Below are 24,149 nucleotides of genomic sequence, written 5' to 3' on the forward strand. Positions count from 1 at the left end.
CTGATATATCGGTATCCGATTTTTTTCTCTCCCTAATATAGATATCAGTATCGTCCCCTAAAATCCCATATCGATCGGGCACTTATCCAAACAGAATGTGAAGTCAAGCTGCCCTGCCTTATTACTGCCCAACTCTCTGTTCACTGTCATGTCTAACACTATTTTTGTTGTATTAAACTTGAGCATTAGGAAACAACTGCCAACTTTTTACCTGATGTATTACTACAGTTATAAAGTACCTTCTGGCCTATTTTTGCATCTTTACAGTAATGTTTATAATTTGCATTTTTCCTGAGAAATAAACAGGTTTGACCAAGACTCATTTTGACGTTTAAAATATGTATGTGAATAACGAGTTTGCAGTTTGATTGTGTTCACATGCATACTTTTTAAGTCAAATGTATCACAAGTCCTTTCTCTCTCACTTAATGTGTGTGTGGTAATTAACACAGGGTTAGGCAGTAATTGAAACTGCTGCTGATCCTCTGGGGATCTCTTTATTCTAATCAAGAAGAAAGAGAAGAACAGACACTTTGACTGACTGTGACACAGGAAAAAAATCTGTCTGATTCAGCACCAAACCTCAACCTCTGTGACTTTCAAACACACTTTGACACTTCCATCTGGTGGCTGCATGGTGTAAGTGCAGAGTTAGTGTCAGTTTGATCACCTGCCAAAACAAGATGCTTATTGTGTTGCTTAATAAACTCACATGATGTCAAATGAAGGTGTATCATATATTTTAGGATTAAAATAATATCATAATATATCTGCAGCACATGCATCATAGCTGCTAATGCCAGCAAAATAAAAACATTTGCATTAAACGTCATGCTTTTACTGTCACAATTCAAACTAAATATGTCTGTAATTCAATATTTGTAGAAATTCATATTTTTTTTGGAAATGTCTTGTGTGTTTGTGTGTAGCTGCTCCGGGCTCCACAGAGAATGAGGAGCGAGTGTTTCGGCAGCGGATGCGTCCCAGGAAGCGCCAGGGTGCCGTCCGTCGGAGGGTCCACCAGGTCAACGGACACAAGTTCATGGCCACCTACCTGAGACAGCCCACCTACTGCTCCCACTGCAGGGACTTCATCTGGTCAGCACACTCACCCATCGTGAGCATGTGTCAAACACATGGAGCAAATCATTCATCTTCAAATCTTACAGCTGTACACAGGCACCTGTTAGACACAGAGTATACAGATCTACATGCTGATTATGTTTACATGCATATCATTTTAATACCCTTTCAATGAAGCTAGGTTTGGTTTAAATGAAAACAAACAGTTAAGCAGTCACTTTTTTTCTTATATTTTCCCCTGGTTTCTCCCACTGACCTGCTTGCCTTGTTTACATGTAAACACACAGTGAAGTGTGATGCAATAAACAGAGACAGCTGTGCATGTTTCCATCTCAACAACCTGACACATAAAAACCATGTGGCCTGTGCTCTGCTGTTCTCTTTCAGCTCAAAAAAATAAATAAAATACATGAAACATTTCATGTTTAATAAGAATCTCAGGAAGTCCATGTTTGAAAGAGACCCAGAGTGTTCATGTAGATAAATACAGCAGTGAGGTAGATGAATATAGATAAAGGTAGGAGGAGGAACATGATGTTTGATAAAACCTTTTATCGTAAAACATCTGTGCATTTCTAGGCAATTTTGAAATAACTGTACACTAGACATTAGCAACATATAAGGAGCATGATCGATCGATCCAGCCGGTCCTCAATAATAAATGACCCACATTGGCTGTTTATCTCCTTCTATGACAAGAGATCCGCTCTAATGAGCCGTTCCTCATCTTCAGTAACAACACATTCTATACAGTTTAAGCAAGTTAATGTCGATTTTCACACATTTTCTTATCTCTCTGATTTTTAGGGGGGTCTTAGGAAAGCAGGGATACCAGTGTCAAGGTAAGGTGTCTCTATGTTCCTGCATTCAAATATATCTTCTTTTAAATGCATATGTTTTGACATCTTGAATTGGAGGCATTTCAAACATGTACGTTTGAACATAACAGAATGTAAAAGTGTTTTCTTTGTCTGTGTGCGTTTGTGTTCATCCTGCAGTGTGTACCTGTGTGGTCCACAAGCGCTGCCATGAGCTGATCATCACAAAGTGTGCAGGCATGAAGAAGCAGGATGACACAGTCGGAGAGGTACTGATCTACACGTCGAGGCTGTTTTTATTATTTACAACTCAGTCATATATAATGGCCATCTTTAGATCTGGATCTGGTTTAAAATAAGATAGGCAGTTTGATATCCTGCTGCTCGAGTCCACATGTCAGAGTGTCGTTCTGTTAATCACTCCTGAACGATGATCCATCGGTGAGTGAATGTGGGAATTGAATTACCAGTAAATCTGAACTGCTGTGTGTCTTGTATGGCAGACTTAAGCATCTGTGTTGCAGGGGTTATAAAATATGCACTTGAGTACAAAGGTTAGGTAGGTATATGACAACTAAAAAAACATAAAATATTCAAAACGTGAACAGCAGATCTGTACAAAGGCAAAGCAAACTGCAAAAGACTAGAGTAATATGTGTATTTTTCATATGAATTAATGTATCCACGCTTAATCTAATTTGCTCCACTCTGATGTTATATTGATAACACCTGAACCAGTTTTTTGATACAGCACCTGATGGAGAGCCCGGTCCATAGTGTATGTGTTTTTAAGTTTGCAAATCTGTTTCTGCCTTAATCCCAGTCACCCCAGTTTGGTCATCTTCAAGTAAAAAGGACGAGGGGAAATCTTGTAGTTGAGATTTTGATGGAGGCTCTGTAACATGTGAGGAAGAAGACTTGTCTTCTGCTTGTCGAGTGCATGCTTAAATGTTTCAGATATTTGATCAAACATTGAAGCATTAGGGTCTGTGCGAAAGAAGTAAAACATTTAATATCTCCCTCCATGTAATAGGGAACAAAATCCCAACCATCTATGAGCCTTGTCGGACCTCCAGACTCAGGTTTGTTCTCATTGTCCTTCTGTCCCTCTTCCAGCAAGTCGGGTCCCAGAGGTTCAGCGTCAACGTTCCGCACAAGTTCAGCATCCACAACTTTAAAGTTCTCACCTTCTGTGACCACTGTGGCTCTCTGCTGTGGGGTCTGCTGCGACAGGGACTGCAGTGTAAAGGTAAACACAAGCAAAACACAGTCCAGATCCCAAACACTAAAGCCCCACACACACTTACTGGGAATGTGCCTCGGAATCTGTGAGTGTAGAGTTTGGGATTCATCCACAGTTTGTGAGCTCCTGTTGATGTGATACTTTGGATAATATAAGTCCACACGAACAAACTCTGGTCTGTATCAATCTGTACTACAGTACATCTAAACTAGATAGACTCATTCTTTTTTGCTCATCTTCCCCTGTGTGTGTCTCTCAGTGTGTAAAGTGAATGTACACAGGCGCTGCGAGAGTAATGTAGCTCCTAACTGTGGCGTGGACGCAAGAGGGATCGCTAAGGTCCTCTCTGACCTCGGTGTCACACCAGACAAGATCTCCAACAGCGCCCAGAGACGGAAAAAGGTAATTGTAAAAAGTCAACTGGATTTGAATTACATTACTAACTTTTACATTAGTACATTAAACACATAACTTTACTAATTGTAAATGCAATAAATCATAAGGTAGAGTTTTACATTTTGGGACTTGATTCAGTGCAAACAAATGTGAGATATCAATGCATGTATCCCTTTAGTGCTTGATTTTACCACTGATATGTTCAGATTAATATTCAGAGTGTCATGGATGGATCCCTATGGAGTTTTTGTCAAATGTTTTAGTCACATAGAAAAGCAAGGTAGACAAGCCACTCCTGTGTTCTGCAAGGTGAAAATAACTGTTTTAGACAATGGAGTTTGATGGCTTTGAAGTGAGCATTGCAGCGACTGGTTAAAACTAATTTGACTCTTTAACAATTCTACAACTACAATTCTACAATTCACTTAGCAGACGCTTTTATCCAAAGCTTTTAACAGAAAGGTTTTTATCTTGCAGAGATCTGTCCATGATATTGTCAGACACAAGGTGACTGAAAAGAATAACAATCTGAGATGTCAGCTCCAAAAACAAGAATTTTTGGTGAACATACTTTGAAAAAAAAATACGCTGAAGCAAACCTCCAAACGGCTGCTTTGAAATTTTAAGACTTATAACATCTAGTAGTCACAATGAGATGTCTGAAAAAATACATCACAGGTTTGAAAATCTTTAAATTCTGCTCCACAGACAGCTCTGATAATTTAGTTTTTGGGGAATTAGCAAGCAGATGTCGCCAGATGACAGATTGTGTCTTTAAACAGCTTCCTCAGGGTCAGGATCCTGTGCAGCCGTTATCAGGGACGCGTAAGACGGAAGTCGATCGCTCCAAGTCGGCCCCCACCTCCCCGTGTGACCAAGGTACCAGAGGTTCACGCAATCATTATACAAACACAAAGCTGCCAATGAACACACCAGAGCATGTTTTATTTATTTTTTTAATTTTGTACAGATGCGAAGGAGCTGGAGAACATCCGGAAGGCCATGTCGTTTGACCACCGGGGTGAGGAGCACAAGAAACACTCCCTCTCCTCCACGTCATCTGTTGCTACAGTAACAGAGGAAAGTCATGGAGAAGGAGGAGGAGGAGGAGGAGGAGGAGGGGGGGAGGGAGACAGCATTGGGACCAAGGGTGTAGGAAGCAGTGAGAACGGAGATGTCAAAGGTCATATCACTCCTGAAATGAAGAGGATGAAGCTGCACGACTTTTTGTTCATCAAAGTTCTGGGAAAAGGAAGCTTTGGAAAGGTGAGCGTTTGACTTCTGACACATTTTGACTGTATACGTCAGCTCTGTGATGCATCTGTTTTTGCTGTTATTTTTGTGTTTTATCCTTCTCTTAATCTTTTAGAAAAATGATGTATTATAGTGAGGCATATGTTATAAACCATTAATAAATCAATCAAATGGGAGAAAATAAGAGGCTTTTGTGGAGTTTCCTCTCTTCTGACTGCTGTGTGTCATGTGAGCAGGTGATGCTGGCCGAGCTGAAAGGCAGCGACGAGGTTTATGCCGTCAAAGTGTTGAAGAAAGACGTGATCCTGCAGGACGACGACGTGGACTGCACCCTGACTGAGAAACGGATCCTCGCCCTGGCCAGAAAACACCCATACCTGACACAGCTCTTCTGCTGCTTCCAGACTAAGGTAGGAACACACACACACACACACACACACACACACACACACACACACACACACACGTGCACACATTCAGAGACATGCAGACATACTTTTGTACCTCCAGGGGGCAGCAGGGGTCCGCATATAGATCTGTTTCCTCCACTTGTTGTGCAACAGCTACTTCTTTTACCAGTGTACAGAGAGCAGGGGCGGAAAAGTCTAGAAAACTTTAAAAAGATGAAGCATGTGTTTGTCTGTCAGGAAAGAATTGAAATGTTTAAGTTAAAGAACAAAGGTGAACCTTTATTTGAACGGTGATTTAATCTTTATTTTAATGTAAAACTGTGATTTCTTGAAAGATGGTGTGGTTCCAGATAGAGATACAAAAGGAAACAAATGTTTCTGTGGCGTGAACTTTCCATAAACATAAACTGTCTTTGGTTTCAAGGTTTCTAAAGTTAGGTTTATCTCTAGTTACTGTTTTATATTCCTTTAACTTACGCTTTTATGTTCTAATTTAGTAATGTTTTATTTTACTAACTTTACTATTTTAATACCATTAAGTACCATTATTAATATTTATTTATGTGTTTCTATTGCTCTCACCTCTTTTATTGCTTTTATCTTTTTATTGTTGTTATCTGTTTTTATCTCCTTTATCTCCTTTAGTTCCTTCCATCATCTTAAATATTTGGTGTTATGATGTTTCTGTTGATGGTTCGTTTGATGGCTTATATGATGGGTCTCGTTATTATTTTTTGATGGTTCTTGTTATGGTTCTGATGATGGTTGTTTGATGGTTCTTTTGATGGTTGTTTGATGGTACTTTTGATGGTTGTTTGATGGTTCTTTTGATGGGTCTTGCGATGGTTGAGTTAAATGTGTTTGTTTGGTAGCTTGCTGTAAGGGTTCTTTTGCGGTTGGGTTGTTTTTTGTTCTTCTGGTTATTTTTCGTTGTCTATATTCTTGCTGTGATTTATGTTCTTCTGTGTTTTATGCTTCTTCTCTCTGTAAAAACACTTTGTAAACCTGTGTTTTTTAAGGCAGTGTTTCCCCTACCATTATATTAGGGTGTATATAAGGTGCTATATAAATAATGATAGGTGATACATTTTTTTAAATTTTGACCTAAAATTGATCAAAAGTGCCCCGGCATCTAACATGATTATGTTAGCCTCCATTCTGATAGCAACAAAGACTAAGAAGGCATCCTGACAATACAAACTCATGGTATTAACTTAGTTATTAGGGAAATACTTTATCATTTCTACTTATACCTGGACGTTAGTTATGTGTGCAAAAGGAACCAAAAACAGTGCTCTGAGAATTGATGCAATTATGTCCGTAAAAGGTGCTAAACAAACAATGTCCAATACCGGTGAGGAAATATCTGTGAGGAAATATACAACGCATTTGGCGCAAAGTTGCAACCTGGGAATGAGCTGACTTTAACTCTGAAGTCAGACGTGGAGAAATATGAGGTGACTTTAGCAACTCCCAGATCCTCTGCTGAGGATTCAGCAGGACTCTCACAACTTGAAAATACCTGCTCTTTCTCTGTGATCTGCTTGGGTATGACCCAGAGTTTGGGGTCATACAGTGTACCACCTGAAATTACTGCTCACCGTACTGACATACCTCACAGGATATTTCACATATTTTCACTGTACAGCTCTGAGATTAAAATTATACGATTAAAGGCATTTTAAGAAAGACTCAATATAAAGGAGATTGAAAAAACATGAACCAGAAGCATCACGATCCCACCTATAATGTACTGAAAATAAATTACTGTGAACAAATTAATAACTGTGAAGAAAAAGCTCAAACCTTCGCATAGATAAAGATAAATTAAAAAGCTCTGCTCTGTACTTGTTTTCAGATTTCACCTTAATTACTCGTCTACACTGAAGTCGTTAGTAAAACGACTGCAATCAGTTCAGGAAAAAAAGTGCTTCAGTCTCTGTGCTCTTTCTCACACACACAAACACATTTCTCTCCTCTCATCATCTCACTTAGCAGCTAATTTGTCCGTCCATACAGTAAGTGGACGATGACAGACAGCCACACAAAGGGCACCCGTGGGAGGGATGCAGCAAACGCCAAAGACCTGTCTGGTACACTGTATGTTTTGTCTATCATATGTTGCATGAGTGTTCCTGTCAGGAACGTATAGAGACTGTACATATACTGTTGGTGCACAGTGTGTGTGAGTTTGTGTGACAGCCAGGTGTGTACAATTTCCAGTTTGGCGACCTGCTAAAGGTACTGGTCACGTGTTGTGTTGATGTAACGTGTTCTTTTACTGTCACTGGAGCCTGACGAGGCTGAGGAAGCTGCACAGGTGTTCACTTTTACCAAGTCAAGTTTCTGAATGTTTGAAAAACATACTCAAGACATAAACTGAATGTTCACTTTTGTTATGAATTAACACTGCGGTGTCTACTTGTGATGTCCTGCTGCCTACGTCTGAGCTGTGTTCAACTATAAACCACTGAAGCTCTTTGCATGCAGCGCTAAAACACTGACAGGGATCACAGAGTTCAGATGGAGGAATCTGATGACAATGATTAGTAATGTATATCTTTAAAAAAAAAAAGGAAAAATAGCATTATTAAGTAACTGAATCAAATAAACGTAACTCACTACTAAAGTCATTGGATTTAAATGTTTTGTTGATGTAGAAAATATCTTCATGGTCAGCAGTTTTTTACAATATCTCTTCAGTGCACAATAATATTTTGTGATTCACTTTTCTATAAAGTGGTTTTGATGGTGACTGATTTTAAAAAGGGGAGCAGATTTTGAAAGGATCTGATTTAAAAAAGACTGTCTGCTGCAATCACAAAGTTCACATCATGCAAAGTGAAATGAACCTCGACCAAAATCTGAATCAATATGACATAAAGTTTGCAAACCTTAACTTTTTTTTCAGGGGAAATGAAATTCTTTATTCTCAAGCTTCCTCCAACAACATAAAATAAAAAGAATGAAAACATAAAATCACACGTAATAACAAAAGTCAATCAGTGTCATAAATGACAAATAAAGCAGGTACCATTAATAATAATAATCCAAAATGCACTGGTGCCGCCCCCCACTTGGAGGACTACAGCCTCCATACATGGAGCGCCCGCAGGTTCAAATCCAGCCTGTGGCTCCTTTCCCGGACATCATTCCCCACTCTCTCTCTTCCTGATTTTCGACTCTGTCCACCGTCCTATCTCTCCAATAAAGGCACAAAAAGCCCCAAAATAAATCTTTAAAAAAATATATATATATACTATGAAACAGATATCTACGGAGCCCCTGCAGTCACAAAAAGTTTGGCTTGTGCACAAAAGATAATAACATTGGAGATAAGATTTTATTTTTTTTACTTTTTGGGACTTCAGGGGCTCCGTAGATATCTGATCATAGAATAGAAAATAAAAAATACCGGGAGACTGTTTTTTAAATTAAATATTATTGTAAATATGTGATTCTGTAACTTTGGATTGTTGGAAGATCGTCACTGGCACCAAACGGCTCAACTTTGCAAAAGGTTAAAGACATCTTTCTGTCTCTGTCTGTAACTTTGTGTTTTTGTTGCTGACTGTCTTAGCCAGGTCTCCTTTGGAAAAGAGGTTCTTAATCCTGATTATATAAAGGTATATAGTTGATTTTGTTTGCAAGCCAATAATTGGCCAATGGGGCGAGATTATTTGTCTTGCACGGGAAAGACAATACAGTGCCTTTATAGGATGGTATTCGTGTTTGAAAATGCTTATTGCTGTTTGCAGCGAGTGCACTTTTACTTTTTTTTTTCGGTGCAGGACGGTTTGAGTAACAGACAGTGAAGCACTTTGTTAAATACCAGAGAAAGCTTCCTGGGAACCGGCAGAAAATATGTGTCACTGTTTAGATGACACATCTTGTCAAGAAAGTCTGCTTCAACGGGAGAGGAGGAGCTGAGGGTGCAGGGTTTTTCTTAAAAAAAAAAATCTGTATTCTTTGTTTATTTTCTCAGACCATTCTGGAAGTCTTGAGTCTAATGATGGCGTCTCCTGTTCCTTTTTTTTTTTATTATTTATTCCTGTTAGTTACCCTCCAAAGCAAACACAAACATGTGCAGAGACAGTGAGACTGTGTTGACACATAACATCTTTCCTTCACGTTCCTTTCTTTTCTACTTTTTTGTTTTCGTCTGCCTGCCTCGTGCATACACAAACTCACACATGCACACACACGCACACACACGTGCACACACACAGTAAGACAGGGGTGATTGCGAGTGTGTTCTTGGACAAAACAAAGGGATTGTGGTTGGCTCTTATATAACGGCTTTGATCCTTATCAGGGACGGGATGTGCATTACATATGCTGTGTGACCCCGCCCTCATCCCCCTCCTCACCCCTTCCCTCCCACCAACTCTCCTCAAAACACATTTATTTCTCTAGCCTCATTGTGATTACAGTACAGAGCTGCGGTAGGTAGATCAAGAGGTCGACTTTGAGCCACATTCAAACTTTTCCACTTGTTTCAAAAGTACTTAAATTGTATAGATGAAGAGATGAACTATTAGGTAGCTCTCATGTAACTCCACTCAACACTGGGTTGATGATTGTTAGCCTGGCCAATTCACAAACAAAACTGTGCGTGCGGAATATTTGACTTGTTTTTATTTTTATTTTCAAGGGGCGATGTTGGTGAGTGCAGATCAAAAAAGCCTCAAGACAGTGGATGTATTATAATTAAGGCCAGAGCATTAGACCTAAAGATGTGGCCTGTTAAGAATTGTGTATAGAACTCTATCACATGACCCTGGGGATGTAACAATTTTACACCACCATACAATTATAAAACATTCTTTCTCACTCCATCCATCACTCATTTGTACACCCGTCTTTCACAGCGAGGCCCCTCAATGACTTACCTACTGAACCTGCATCACCGAACTCTGTGTTCATGTTTTCTCATCAATTAGAGGAAGTGTGGAAAGTTCACCGCAGCTCAAACTTTCAGGAGGAGGGCATTAACTTACAGTAAAAAAAAAAAAATCACAATAAATCAGAACGCTTTCGGTCAGCTCCCTGTGATTGACAAGTTGTAAAGAAAGAGACTCATGGGGTGCCGATGGCCTAGAAGTTAAGTGTCGAGCACCCCGTGTACAGAGGCTAAAAGTCCTCGTCGCAGCGGCCGTGGGTTTGAATCCGACCTCGGCCCTTTGATGCATGTCATCCCCCACTCTCTCATCCCAGTATTTCCCGTCCCTCTTCAGCTGACTTATCCAATACAGGCAAAAAGGGCCCACTATTATAACATGTTACCAAAGAGACTCAGGCTATGAGGTTTCCAACAAGTTCATTTAAGCCTGTCACAATGAGACACTGCATAAATATCACAGATGTACATTACAAACAATGCTTGTGCTTGTGATGGCTGATAACGACATCTTAAAAATAGAACACACTGCAATAAAATCGAACTCTGAAGAAATCATTTATTTACTTTACCTTTTGGTGAATAGTTGACACTGTCACAGGATGTCTTTGATCCACTTTCTACATACCATCAAAAGAAGGCTATTTTGGCGCTCCATGACATCATCTAAATATTGTTTTTGTGACCTATGTCCTAACTACACCCTCCCTTTCCCCCTGTTCTTCCTCGTCCTGCCTCCCTCCCATTCTTTTTAATCGACTGCGGGATCGCAGCTGTTCCCCTATCAGCCTAATTACAGCCCTGAAATGTAAATAACATTATACAACAGTAGCGCCAGGACTTACTTTACTGTGCCGCACACAGAGAAAGATTGGAGAAGTAAAGGAAATGGAGATGGAAGAGAGAGAGGGAGAGAGAGAGAGAGAGAGAGAGAGAGAGAGAGAGAGAAACTATAGTTTTATTCTGCAGATACTCAATAAATGTGGTGAGTGAGATTACAGTGGAAAGGTTTTTTAACGAGCTGTAAATGGTGAAGAGCAGAGGCAACAGTGATGTCCAGAAACAAACCAGGTACATTAATGACCCTTTGATGTTTTCTGTTTTGTTCAGAGAGGGTCTGAAACAGGAAGATGGACACACAGATAGAGAAACAGGCACACACACACACACACACACACACACACACACATACACAGAGAGTGATGCTTGGAGCCAGACAAGCACGGTGCCTGGACTGAAAGCAGAGATGGAGGGTAAACTTAGACTGGGACAAGGTTTATAACGAACACTGCAGACATAAAAAAAACATTTTGCTAGAACACATTGTTCCATCAGTACGACAACTGTTCTGATTTGATCAATCTTATTACAAAGAAACAAAATGCTGAATAATAATTGATTCGAGGATTTTGAATGTGTTCCTCGGTGCCTGTGAACTGTTCAGGCTGCAGGAAAAAGAGAGACATTAAGTGTGAGGTGGAAAATGCATTGTTGTAGATACTGTTCTAGTTTTCTCATTGTAAACTATTTTCATGAAATAAACATTCTTTGGTTCCCACGAAAAATGTAATGATACAACAGATGGAAATGGGCTAGTTAGCTAAATCTGCAAAGCATCTCTTCTCTTCTGAGACTAATGTTGTTTTTTTTTGTACTCTGTCCCTGACTCAAATTAAAATGAATGACTATCAGGGACCTTTTCTGTGCACAGTTAGGCCTCAAGTGTGACACACACGTTAATAAATGATGAAGTACTTTTAGATGTTATTGACATTCTTGAGTAAATCTGTAATGTGTAAAAGTGAAAGATATATGACACAAAGATTATAAATCTACTTTTTTTTTTTTTTTTTTTTTAAATGTAAAAAGTCATTTTAATGTATGTAAAATAAAATGAATATAAAATGAATATTTAAAAATATATATATATATATAAACAGAATCGGTCTCAGTTGAAACTATTCACTAAAATTGAAAAGCAGAAAAGAGAATCAGATCATCCCACTCTTTCCTTTTGTTTTCCACCCACTCCAACCCTTCCCTTTGTCTTTTGCTTTTTCCGCCACTGAGATGTTTCAGTCGGTGTCCACACTGTCAAGATGTGCAAAAACACACACTGAATATACGAACAAGGTAATGAAGGCACTTTTCTGTTAATCACACCTACAACAACACCAAAAAAAACTAACACGGCCTGTTGAGGATACAAAAACAGAAAACAAGCACAAACCTCCTCCAACACAATCTGATCATGGCTTTATAAGGACCTGGGAACCCCCCCCCCCCCCCCGAGTATTTTTCTCTTATGAAACTTATGAAGACAAACTGCTCACTTCAGTTCTGTTTTTAACCAATACAATCAAAGTAAGAAGATATTCTGTGGGAGAAGCAGCAGCCCTCAGCACCCATTTAACTCCTGTCAGTCATTGTGAGGAATGACAGTGAGAGAGCGCACACACACACACACACACACACACACACACACACACACACACACACACACACATATACAATGTAGGCTGGGTAGGTTATCCAGCCAAATATGTGTCACTCTTGAGGAGAGTCAAATTGTTGTTGATTTTTCCTCTAAAGGGTCATTAGCAGATATAAAAGTGTATTTTGGATGATCTTCAGATCAAGTTCAGGCATACAGGCATACTTTGGGTTACTCTATACTCTGAAGGACCCTCATTGACATAATGCATTCCCTCGCCCCCATCCATGTCAGAGAAAGGCTCTACTTTAACTGAACCCTGACAAAGATTGCAGATCAAATATTTTATACCATTAAAAAGTCTATCTTTATTTGGAAGAAACCAACAACCTGTTTTCACTTTAAGACACAGTCACATTGAGGACACTGTTGTAAATCCTGCATAGAAAGCAGTGCACAGCAACATCAGCCCTAAAAAAAGTAAAACTAGGAATGACTAAGTTGTACTCTGCATAGTCCATTTACTGCCGTATCACAGTGCTATCTTGCCTTCATTCCGCCGTTGCAAAAGACGAGGACACTTTACTGTATTTTCACCCACTTTACCTGTTACTCAGATTAAGTAACTAAATACAAGCAACGCTGCGCCTTTCACCTTACTTTTCACTGACATTATGTGCTGTTAAGCAGCAACAGTGTTAGACATGACCTTGTTCCATGAACATCAGAGCAAAAGAAGAACCTCTACCAATATAGAGAAAAAATATATCTGAGAGTGAAATCAAATATTGAAAAAAAAAATTGTTTTAATCTTTTATTTATCAGTATAAGTAGTTATACAACAGTGTAGAAATACTCACATGTTACAGATGAATGTCTTTTACTTCTAGATTATATAGTCAATAAATATTTTTGAGAACCAAAAGTCAAAGCAGTCAATCCAGACTTTTTTAGTCAATTAGACTAATGCATTTATCTTTTTAAATATTTATGTTAATGTCACTTTATTGTTGCATCTAGAAGAGAGGAATCAAATGTCAGCTATTTAATTAACTACCATGAATCCTAATCCCTCATAGAGGGTCATGAATTGGGAAGGTTTTGTATAAATCTGAATCTCTAGTAACTTCTCATTATGTTTCTTTACTTTCATATTCATTGGCTGAATGCTAATATACATCTCTAAACTTCTAATAGGCTTTGCTTATATCAGTTCCACTTTGATCTGCTGCACTCAAAGATTCCCAAAACATGTCTGTGAAGTTTCTTCAAAATCCACTCTGTCCCTGTATTTGATCATACATATAAACCCCTCAATTTCAGCCCTGCTCAGAACAGGCTGTTTCTGTGTCTGTAGCTTTAAATACAAATGAGCTGTGTCTGACCACGCCCCTCTGGAAGGGCTTGTGTTGCTTGGACTTTCTTGCTCCATTCCCAATTGTTAACGATGAGAAGGCAAACTCAGGGGAGAGAACAAACCCCTAGCTGTGGGAGTGTCACCCACCTGGGGGAGGGGTTACTGCCCTTTGTGATGTCATAAAGGGAGATTCTCCAAAGGGCTTGTTTGAGCACACATTTTCTAAAAAAGTGGAGCAGGCAAAAGACGGAGAGGATGGACTTTTCTCATAATTGGGGGGTTTGTTGACAGGCAGGGACATATATTAGTGTTTGAAAAACATTGTAAGTGTATTTTGTGTAATATGTGACCTTTAACAAGCAGTGTGATAAGGCTTCCATCTGACAGCATGAAAGCAGTGAGTAGACCGTGCTGAGACATGAACAAAATCCCAGAGTGAAATCATATGAATCTTTGTGGGATGACACTGTTTGTTTAAGACTAGCAGCCAAACTGTAATTGCTCTTAATGTTCTGAGAAATAGAGGAGTAGTTCAGGTTTTAGTTGTGCTACATGGACAACAGGTCAAATCCCACTTGTTGTTTTTTGTTCCCAGCTCTGATTGGCTCTAATGAGTTTGTTTATTACAGCTTCATGAATGTACTCCGTGACCTCGGAGACAAAACAAACAGTTTAACAGTTTTTAGTTTTGCAATTCTTCAGGCGTGAAATACAATCATTTATTTACTCAAGTACTTTGATTTGAACAGCATTTAATCAAAGTAAGAACTTATTTTAAAGTGAATGTATAATAATATAAATGACAGCAACATCCTTTCTCCTCTGAGGTTTGTCTTTACTACGGAATTATATCAATGTTCCAGCCCTTCAAACTTTTGGAGTCTTAAAAACATTTCTGGCACTTTAAGGAATATTTCCACGATATAGCACATTTTGTAAGATCCACTGTTATCCACGGACTCTTTGGTATGGTTACTATGGATACTCAACAAAGTTTCTACCATTTCTCCAGCAAATACCATTAAAATATGCCTCAAAATTCCAACATGCATGAAACATTTTTTTTCCAAAAAAGTTGCCACAAAATCAGGAAATTTAGGTTGCAGCATCAACAATCTTAAAAATAGCTGCAAAGCCTTGAAGTGATTGCCCTGCTTTTTAAACACTGCTGCTACCTCTGCGTTTGTATTTTCTTACCTTTCTTACCGGTGTGTTTTTTTAACCAATTAGATGCATAGTTTTATTTACTTAAGTTAGGCATTAAGTTCTCCTTCTGTGTCTGATAGAGGACACAAAGTAAGACTTGTCTGTGTTTTATTATGTGTCTGTACTAGACAGCAAGGAAAGAGAAAGTATATGTAAAAGATTTGAAGATTACATTCGGTGCAAGTTGAGACTCGTCCCACATACTGTACATCACTGCAGGGTGGCATGGAGAGGGCACATGTTTAATCACACACATATACAAGTGGAAGATAACCATCAAGACCTTATTGTTCGTGTTGGGTTTGGGATCATCTGGGTGGTACCTATAGAACATTAAATGTGTGTGTGTGTGTGTGTGTGTGTGTGTGTGTGTGTGTGTGTGTGTGTGTGTGTGTGTGTGTGTGTGTGTGAGCAGTCGGGAACAAGTATCTGTACATTTGCAATTACACTCAGGAAATGTTTATTCATGTTTGATTGGGTGGGACCAGCCGGGACTCTGGGTACATTTAAACAAACTATTTCGACATCCTGTTTAAAGTCGCTTCTAGAGGGAGCAGAGAGAGAGAGAGAGAGAGAGAGAGAGAGAGAGAGAGAGAGAGAGCGAACAGTCTAAGGTGGACCATCGGCCACTTATGCAACACCCGATCCTGATCCTGAGGCCCCTTTAAACTGATACCGTATAGAGGGGAAAAGAACGCCTAAGGTCAGCATTAAAAACATGGAGTGTGATGTAGTGAGATCAGCCACAAAGGATTCCAGCTGTTGGGTGAACAGCTGAACTTTGCTGAATTCAGGTCAAGGAAATCGGATAGGAGACTACACCACTTTATATGTTAATTTAACATCTGGCCCATATATATATATGCCAAAAATAAGGCGATAACTTGTGGTTGCGGAAGATAGTATTATTAGTTATGCAGCCAGTGTAGCATACCCAGAGTGTCTTTTGGTCATCTGGCTTCACTAACCTCATATAAGAGATCACGCTTAGCGGTCACACAAAGCTGGTTATCAACCTGATAGGTCAACTCAGAGTCCTGTCAGCTGTCACATTTAGCAAAATCTGCTGTGTTTATATGTTTTTTCATGTATTTTTTCATAGTAAGCTTTGGTAATCTTACTGAACTGCTTGGAGATGGGGGGCCCCACACTATGGGTTGACTATTTGGCTTGTAGTCCTTTTGATTACCGACAGTTTCGGACTACATGCAAACGATGGCCTGATCACCTACAGCCGGGAGCACCTGTTGTCTCTTCAACCTCACGCAAGGATCGTTGACCTGTTTTTAAATCTACCCGATGACTGCTCCAGACTGGCAAAGAATCAGAAGCTATTAAAGAACCCCCGGACAACAGCAGGACTTAAAACTAAAATTAAGAAACGAGGATCAAGAGGAGGAATCAAAGCAAGACTCCGAAGACGCGGCGGCCGACCTCCCCTGCCGGTGATTACGCTGTCCAATGTACGGTCACTAAATGACAAATTTGAGGAACTAACGGCAAAGTCAACTACGACAGCAATTTCAGACACAACAATCTGATATGCCTGACAGAAACATGGTTGAAATAGGACGCGCATGTTGCTTTGAGGGGATACACCACGATGAGAGCTGACAGGGATGAATTTACATCACATAAATCAATTGGAGGTGGACTATGTATTTTTGTAGATGACAGATGGGCCATGCAATTCCACATACACGAGCAAATATGAAACCCCGATTATGAACTTATATCTGTGTCTTTCAGGCCTTTTTATTTACCTAGGGAATTTGGACAAATTACTGTCATTTTAATATAGGTCTATGTGCCCGAACCGGACAATGAGAAGACAGCGGCAAGAATAACAGAGAGCTACAACACCGCGCTCACCCGCTCCTCAGACCAGCCCGTGTTTATCCTCAGAGATGTCAACACATGTGATCTTTCCAGTCACCTACCTAACCTGCAACAGTATGTGGATTGTCCTACTAGATCTACCCGTGGGTTGGATAAGTGCTACGGAAAGGTGGCTGTAAGCCTGCCACCGCTGGGTAAGTCAGACCACAATGTGGCGCACCTGCTTCCCAAATATCGAGCTATGGTGAAGCGAGAGAAACCCATGAGTAAGGACATTAAACTGTGGACTGAGCAGAGCAAAGAGGAGCTGAGAGACTGTTTTGATGACACAGATTGGCAACTGTTTTTTGACTGTAGTGGAAATGTACATGAATTGGCTGAAACCATAACTTCATATATTTTGCGAAAACAATTGTGTCCAGAAAAAAAACGGTTACAATATTCCCAAACAATAGACCATGGTTATCTAAAGATATTAAAATGTGTCTTAAGGAGAAAAAACATGCTTTTATTAATGGTGATACTGATGTGGTCAAAGAAAAAAGGAGGGAACTCAGATCCAAGATAAAGAAAGCAAAATTGGAATATAAAGACAGGGTAGAGAGCCAGTTTTGTCTGGGTAATGCTAAACAGGCATGGGAAGGCCTTAACTCTGTGATGGGCAGAGAGTGTAAGTAACCGAAAAATACTCATACGAACAAGCCTTCCTTTGTGAATGATTTAAATGTTTTTATAGCAGATATGATGTAGTTTCTGTCTGAGCGTCCACAAAGAGTGTGCTTAAATGGTAATGTGTCAGAACTGACCGTTTTAAATACAGGAGCACCTCAAGGCACCGTCTTGTCGCCTCTATTGTTCTCTGTGTATACAAATGAGTTTAGACTCCAAGACTCAGATTTTAGCTTATTCATATATGCTGATGATATGGCACTTGTTGGCCTCCTACGTGCAGGGGACACTAAAGGAGAGAATATGTATTCTAATCATGTAGCTTCGCTCCAGAACTGGTGTCTATCGAGTGCTTTACAGATAATCATTAGTAAAACTAAAGAAATGGTTATATCCAGTAAAAACAATATTTCTGACTCGTGCCTAACAATCATGGGGGAAATTGTTGAAAAGGTAAACTGCTTTAAATATTTAGGAACTTACATCGACAGTCACCTCAAATTCATAGATAACACATACTATGTATTCAAAACAGCTCTGCAGAGGCTACACCTACGTAGGAAGCTGAATGAGTTTGGGGTGAGTAAAAAGATTCTTGAACTGGTGTACAAGAATCTGGTAGAAAGTATTTTGTCTTTTAACATGGTCGCATGGTACGGGCATTTAGATGTTAAATGTAAAAGCAAACTGAACAGAGTGGTCAATACCGCTAGTAAAATCATAGGGAAACCACAGATGTCACTTTGTGACAGGCATGTACTGAACACTAAAAAGAAAGCCCAGGACATAACAAGTGACCCTTCTCATCCACTGCACTCCCAGTTCGAAGTGCTTCCATCAGGTCGGCGATTCAGACTGCCAAGAGCCACAAAAAATGTTTATAAAAAAATCATTTGTACCAAATGCAATAAAATTATTAAATTCATAAAGGAAAAAACAACCCCCCTCAACTCTAACTGCACATTGTTTTATGAAATTACTGTCTTTAAACCTATAACTTTATGAAATGTCTTTAAATTCTGGCTTATTATTATACTAAATTATTATTTTAAATTCACGAACCATGCTGACTGTGATGTTGTCGAGGACTACAGGCGCTCTCCTGGTTTCCTGCTGTGCTTGAATGTTGTCTTGTTTGTCATAATGTTTTTTCTGTCTTGTTCTTGTGAAGCCAAAGGCAATTTTCCACTTTGTGGACAAATAAAGTTCTATTCTATTCTAAACTATATTTGAAAATGAAGTATTTATAAACATCAAAGCTAATGTAGACAAAAATCAACTCAACTGCAGCGACAAATGCAAGAAGAACTGGAAATAAAAAGAAAAAACAACACGAGAACCTAATAGTTATTTTAATTATCTTGAAGGATATTTTATCTCTTGGCTTGGCTTGCCCGTGAGCTCTGACTATAGTTGTTTTTGGACTAAACAGTTCTGGGGACTTTTTGAAGAGGAATTTTTTTTTCTGTCTGCATTCTCACCGCTGTGGTTCCTACTCTGAAGCAGGAGCTAAAAAGTTTCCTCTAAACATGATTCTAGGAACTAAAATTTAATAAAGGAGGACTCAAACTGTTCCTAGAATTTTGAAGAAGTTCCTGCGGTCCAAGTATGCCATATAATATCACCCGTTTCTTCCCTTCAATTAATTTGCTGCTTTGATTTTGCATTGTGTCTTGTATTACAGTTTTAGATTTAGTCATTCAGCTGCAGCCCAGTATGGAGTATGGAGCCAATAAAAAAAAAAAAAAGAGGCTCCATAAAAAACTCAAAAAATGATGAAAATGTAATTCAAAGAAATACGTTCATCACAACTACAAGGCCCCTGGGCTTTTTCGGTCTCTATTGAAGGATGATGTCAGTAAAGAACAGTTAATACATTTCATCAATATACAGTATTTCATGTAAAATCATATAGTAAAGACACAATGTTTGTCAACCTCTGTGCCTCCTCCCCTCTCTCGATCGGCACACAGAGCTCCATGATAAAGCGATCTGATTGGTCAGTGGGCAGAGATTTCCACAGAAAGATCCCTTATCGTGAACATAACCTGCTCCAGAGCAGTTTAGTTGTTCAGCATAAGTCACCATGGTTAACTACCCCGGTTAGAAGTGAACCAAATTTGTAGTCCTGAAAACACGAGTTAATCGTGAAGTTGCCTTGATAACGACAAATCCTGCTTTGTAGTACAGCCTCCTTGAGCATTCAAGCAGGGCTACTGTACGTGCCTGCAGATATTTAGGTTGAGGTATTGAAGGATAAAGTCAAACAGTGCACTCCCAAGTCGATCTTAAAAGTTTGCAGTTTACCACACTTAGAAAAATGTTGAATCTAACCCTGAGTCTTCATCTACAACCCCCCTAATTAATGTCTGTGTTCAGTATGTTTCAAACTGGACTGGTTTAGGAAAAAATGTATTACCAAGAAACTTGCCAAACAATCAAAAAGGTACAGGCATCAACACATTTGTGGAGGATGACATCAGAACACATTCAACCACTGATTTTTATGTAAGCCCAATAATCGTGGGTGTCTTCACCTGCATCATGGAGGTTGATACATGCCCATTGCACCAGAGTCACAGTGTAGGCTGCCAGCTGTTGTCACACATCCCGAAGGAAATCGGGGTCATGATGTATCAGGTCTTGTGGTGTATGCTTATCATTAGTCACCCATGTTGTAATTGTTTTCATCGGAAGAAGAGCAGAAAGAAAGTTCACGATTACTGGAAAAGTCCCGTTAGAAAAAACAATGCTAAGACGCAAGTTTGTAACCACACCCGGACACCTGGCTGTTTGTTTCCTTAGTGCTGTTTGTTTAACTCTGATAGTGTCTGTTTGGGAAATCACCTCCTTCCCTGCAGTTCTGTGCCAGTTCTGAAAAGGACAAGGGTTTGATCCCAACTTTTCCAAAGATACTGAGACTGAGAAAAAGATTTTGCCTCGGTGTGTTTGCCCCACCACGTCCCAATAGACGTAAGAATCTCAACGTTTAGTACCTATTCAACCAACCAAAAGTGGCTTTTCTTTATGACCTTGCAACATTGTCCTCAAATTTTACGCAAATTTCACAAAGCAACCAAATTCTTCCCTTGGGACTGGAGTCATCATCTCTCCAAACATATATGTTTTAAGAAAAGTTTTAACCACATGGATTGTCATTTTCTTAAGACATTAGAATGTATCATTACGGTAACCTCTATAACTTTTGAAAACGACATGGTCTACCAGGAACTTCTTTGGGACAGAAAAGGGTTACTACCACAGTTGTCAACACTTCATTAAAACTTGTTGCTACTGAGGAAGGTAGTCACGATTCTTGTGGTGACCAGCGATTAGCAAGTAAACTTTAGTGTTGTATTTTGAGTATGGCTAGCTTATCTCTTACTCTTGATTCTTCCTTATTGGAGCGTTGTTTTTTTTTGATAATATGTATCAAACATCACACCAAAATGGACTAAACTGTAGCTGAGGGAAAGTTAAAAGGAAACATCTGCACATCACAAATCTGATACGAGTCTATGGCTGTCCATCAATGCTTTTCTGAGCTTTAATATTGTATTTATGTTTGTCTGTTTAATCAAACGGTAGGAATAGGAGATGTGTTTCACATCCAGTTCAACACCAGTTGACTTAACAGAAAAGTACCATATACAAAACCATATTCCTTCTTTACCATATAAACAGTGATGGCCCCAACCTCCTTGGTGGTTTACAAATCTAGCCCTCCAAAGTGTACCCAAAGCCATACTCTGCTGAAAATCTCTCCTTGAGTAAATGTACATAGTTTTCCCCTCTTATGTTTCATGTCTCCCCTATTCTTTTATCTGAAGATCAGAATTTGGCAAAATTCGCAAACTGGGCTATATTCTTCACCAATAGGGGGCTTCCTTTACAAGGCTCCTAATCTGTCCACGCATACATACAGTCCCTACATATGTGTGTGTGTGTGTCACTTGAACTGCTAACGGTCTGAACCCTTAGGGCTAACACAATGGCTCAGAGGGACTGCCCTGGGTTTCTTATATACAGAGCTGTTTATATCACAACTACCACACACACACACACACACACACACACACTCTCTCTCTCTCTTATTTCCTATACGAAGAAAGCAAGCTGGAATTCAGGAAGGAGGCCATTTTCAGTACCAAGAGAATAGAACTTGCAGGGCGGAGTGTAGACCTTTTAATTGTGCATGTGTGTGTATGTGTGTGTGTGTGTGTGTGTGTGTGTGTGTGTGTGTGTGTGTGTGTGTGTGTGTGTGTGTGTGTGTGTGTGTGTGTCTCACAGGAAGGTGTCCCCAGAGCTGGGACAATCAGTGTTAGTCACATTGCAACACATTTAGTGTGTGTTATTTTCTTCCACTGAGGGCATTTCAACAAATATGATCCAAAGTTTAAAACCAATGCTTCAAGATGTGATAAGATGTATCTCGGCTACAGTTGATATGTGTGAAAAAAATGAAAACATTGTCACTGTGTATTGATATCATTATGTAAAAATGTGAACTTAGGTATTCAAAGTTTCACACACTTACAGATGTTACACACAACATTTTACTGTTTCCATGTCCACATATCTGAAACTAGCTCTGACTCAGATGTCTGAAAATGACAGTCTCTCTGCATTAACTATGTTTGATTGTTTTGCTGTTCCCTTTTGTAAATGTTAAAAACATGCGGTCGGTCCCATAATCTTTAAACACATTAAATACAAAGTTACCAAGTCTGTCATTCCCTCCTCTCTCTCTAGGACCGGTTGTTCTTCGTGATGGAGTACGTCAATGGAGGTGACCTGATGTTTCAGATTCAGCGATCGAGGAAGTTCGACGAAGCTCGATCTCGTTTTTACGCGGCTGAGGTCACATCAGCGCTGATGTTCCTGCACCGGCATGGAGTCATATACAGGTAACCATGCTTACAAGTTAGCTTTAAACTTTGTATATGTGGAAGGGGGGGGGGGGGGGGGGCAGCGGCAGTAGCTCACCCTGTAGGGACCGGAGGGCTGCTGGTTTAACTCCGGCTGCGGACTTAAAGTGTGTGTAGTGTGAAGCATCCCCACTCTGACATCTCTTTCACTAATGCATGTCCACAGGTCCTGTTTGTGTGTGAGAAGCATGTCTCTCAATAACAGAGTGTAAAACCAAGATTCATCCTCTGGGAAATGTGTGATTTGAATTTTTAACACATGCAAACTTATAATAAAGAAGAATATATACATAATGTTCTTTAGCATATTTTAGTCAAAACAGTTATTTAATCATATTCCTTTAATCATTGGATATACCTTGAAGCATGAATGATCTGCTTCTTTGATTTTGAGTTTTCAGTTGAGAAATGTGTCTCCATTACAGTGTTTAACAACTTTTAGTCCGAGCCCTAATGAACCAACTAAAGCACACATTTCAAGAAGTTACCCACAGCTGTTCCTTGGCTTTTTATTTTATTTTTTAATTCTTTTGAATGACTGTGGAGGACAAAAGTGCTTCTAGTTTGACCCAGATCCTACAGCTGAGAAACAACACTTCAGCACCATAAATTGTCCAGAACGTCTTCAAATAAGAAGCAGCTGTTGGCCTTGTTTCAACCATCAGACACCTCAGGAGCTGCCTGTCCTGGCTGGCACAGTCACTTTTGCGTAACTGTCTTAATTTGTGATCTTTTGTTGCTGTTCTGCTCCGCTCTCCCTGTTTGACATGTCTGACAGCTTTTCAGTTGTTTTGATGCCTCAGTTACTTTCTGAGTCTCTATGACATGAACTCAGTGAAGCGTCACTGAAACTATCTACCGTGCTAACTGAAGTGTCCTCATAGGTGTGTGAGGGTAAAGGTGAGATATGACCTCTTGTGTATTTGGGCTGCCATGGTGGGAAGAAAAAAAATGTGCAACTTAGCATGCCAATTAATTTATACACAATGCATTGAAATCTGACTCAGCACTACACCTATAGTCCACTGTCTTGTAGTTTTAGTGTGACCTTGCTTGCATGGATGTTTGTAATCCCTGGACCTTTGGACCCAGGACCCGACTGCACATCACTGGGTTGAAGGAAACCAAACAATCCTGCAAAAGAAAGCTGAATAATAATTACATAACTATCGGCTATTATTAACTGAAACGTTCTGCACGTGTTTTTTTCATCACTTCCTGCCTTTTGTTACGCCACCAACATCAACATACAGCCATTCTGCTGCTGGGATTTTTTGGTTTGATCAGTCTGTTTGCTACGTTGGCCCTGACTGAAGAATCTCCAGAAATATTAAAGGGGTTGTAATATATTTTTTATGCAGACTATCAAGGTGCCCTTACCTTAACTCCAACAGACTTTAGACACCCGCCTCCAACTGTCAGTGTTATGCAAACTTAAGGTTCACATTTTTGTTTTTCAATGATAAACTTTCAACACCAACTTGATAGGTTGTCTACAAACTAATTCTGCAAAGATTAATGTCCTCCCTAAAATATAATAACTTTGGGGATCTTTTACTTGTCATGTTGTTATGCTGAGCTGAATCAGTTTGGACATGTTATTACTGTTTCT

General features: G+C 39.5%; 1 protein-coding gene across 1 annotated transcript in view; it reads left to right on the top strand.

Moving 5' to 3' along the window:
• Positions 1-24,149, top strand: part of LOC132975680 (protein kinase C epsilon type-like) — a 75,582-nt gene that overhangs the window by 38,296 nt on the left and 13,137 nt on the right. The window contains exons 3-11 of the mRNA XM_061040395.1: positions 930-1,098; positions 1,891-1,925; positions 2,082-2,170; positions 3,018-3,150; positions 3,404-3,546; positions 4,323-4,419; positions 4,511-4,806; positions 5,031-5,204; positions 22,362-22,516. Of these exons, the coding sequence (XP_060896378.1) occupies positions 930-1,098; positions 1,891-1,925; positions 2,082-2,170; positions 3,018-3,150; positions 3,404-3,546; positions 4,323-4,419; positions 4,511-4,806; positions 5,031-5,204; positions 22,362-22,516 (1,291 nt within the window). The remainder of the gene's footprint in view (positions 1-929; positions 1,099-1,890; positions 1,926-2,081; positions 2,171-3,017; positions 3,151-3,403; positions 3,547-4,322; positions 4,420-4,510; positions 4,807-5,030; positions 5,205-22,361; positions 22,517-24,149) is intronic.

The sequence above is a fragment of the Labrus mixtus genome, chromosome 6 (genome assembly GCF_963584025.1).
Source record: "Labrus mixtus chromosome 6, fLabMix1.1, whole genome shotgun sequence".
Lineage (NCBI taxonomy): Eukaryota > Metazoa > Chordata > Actinopteri > Labriformes > Labridae > Labrus > Labrus mixtus.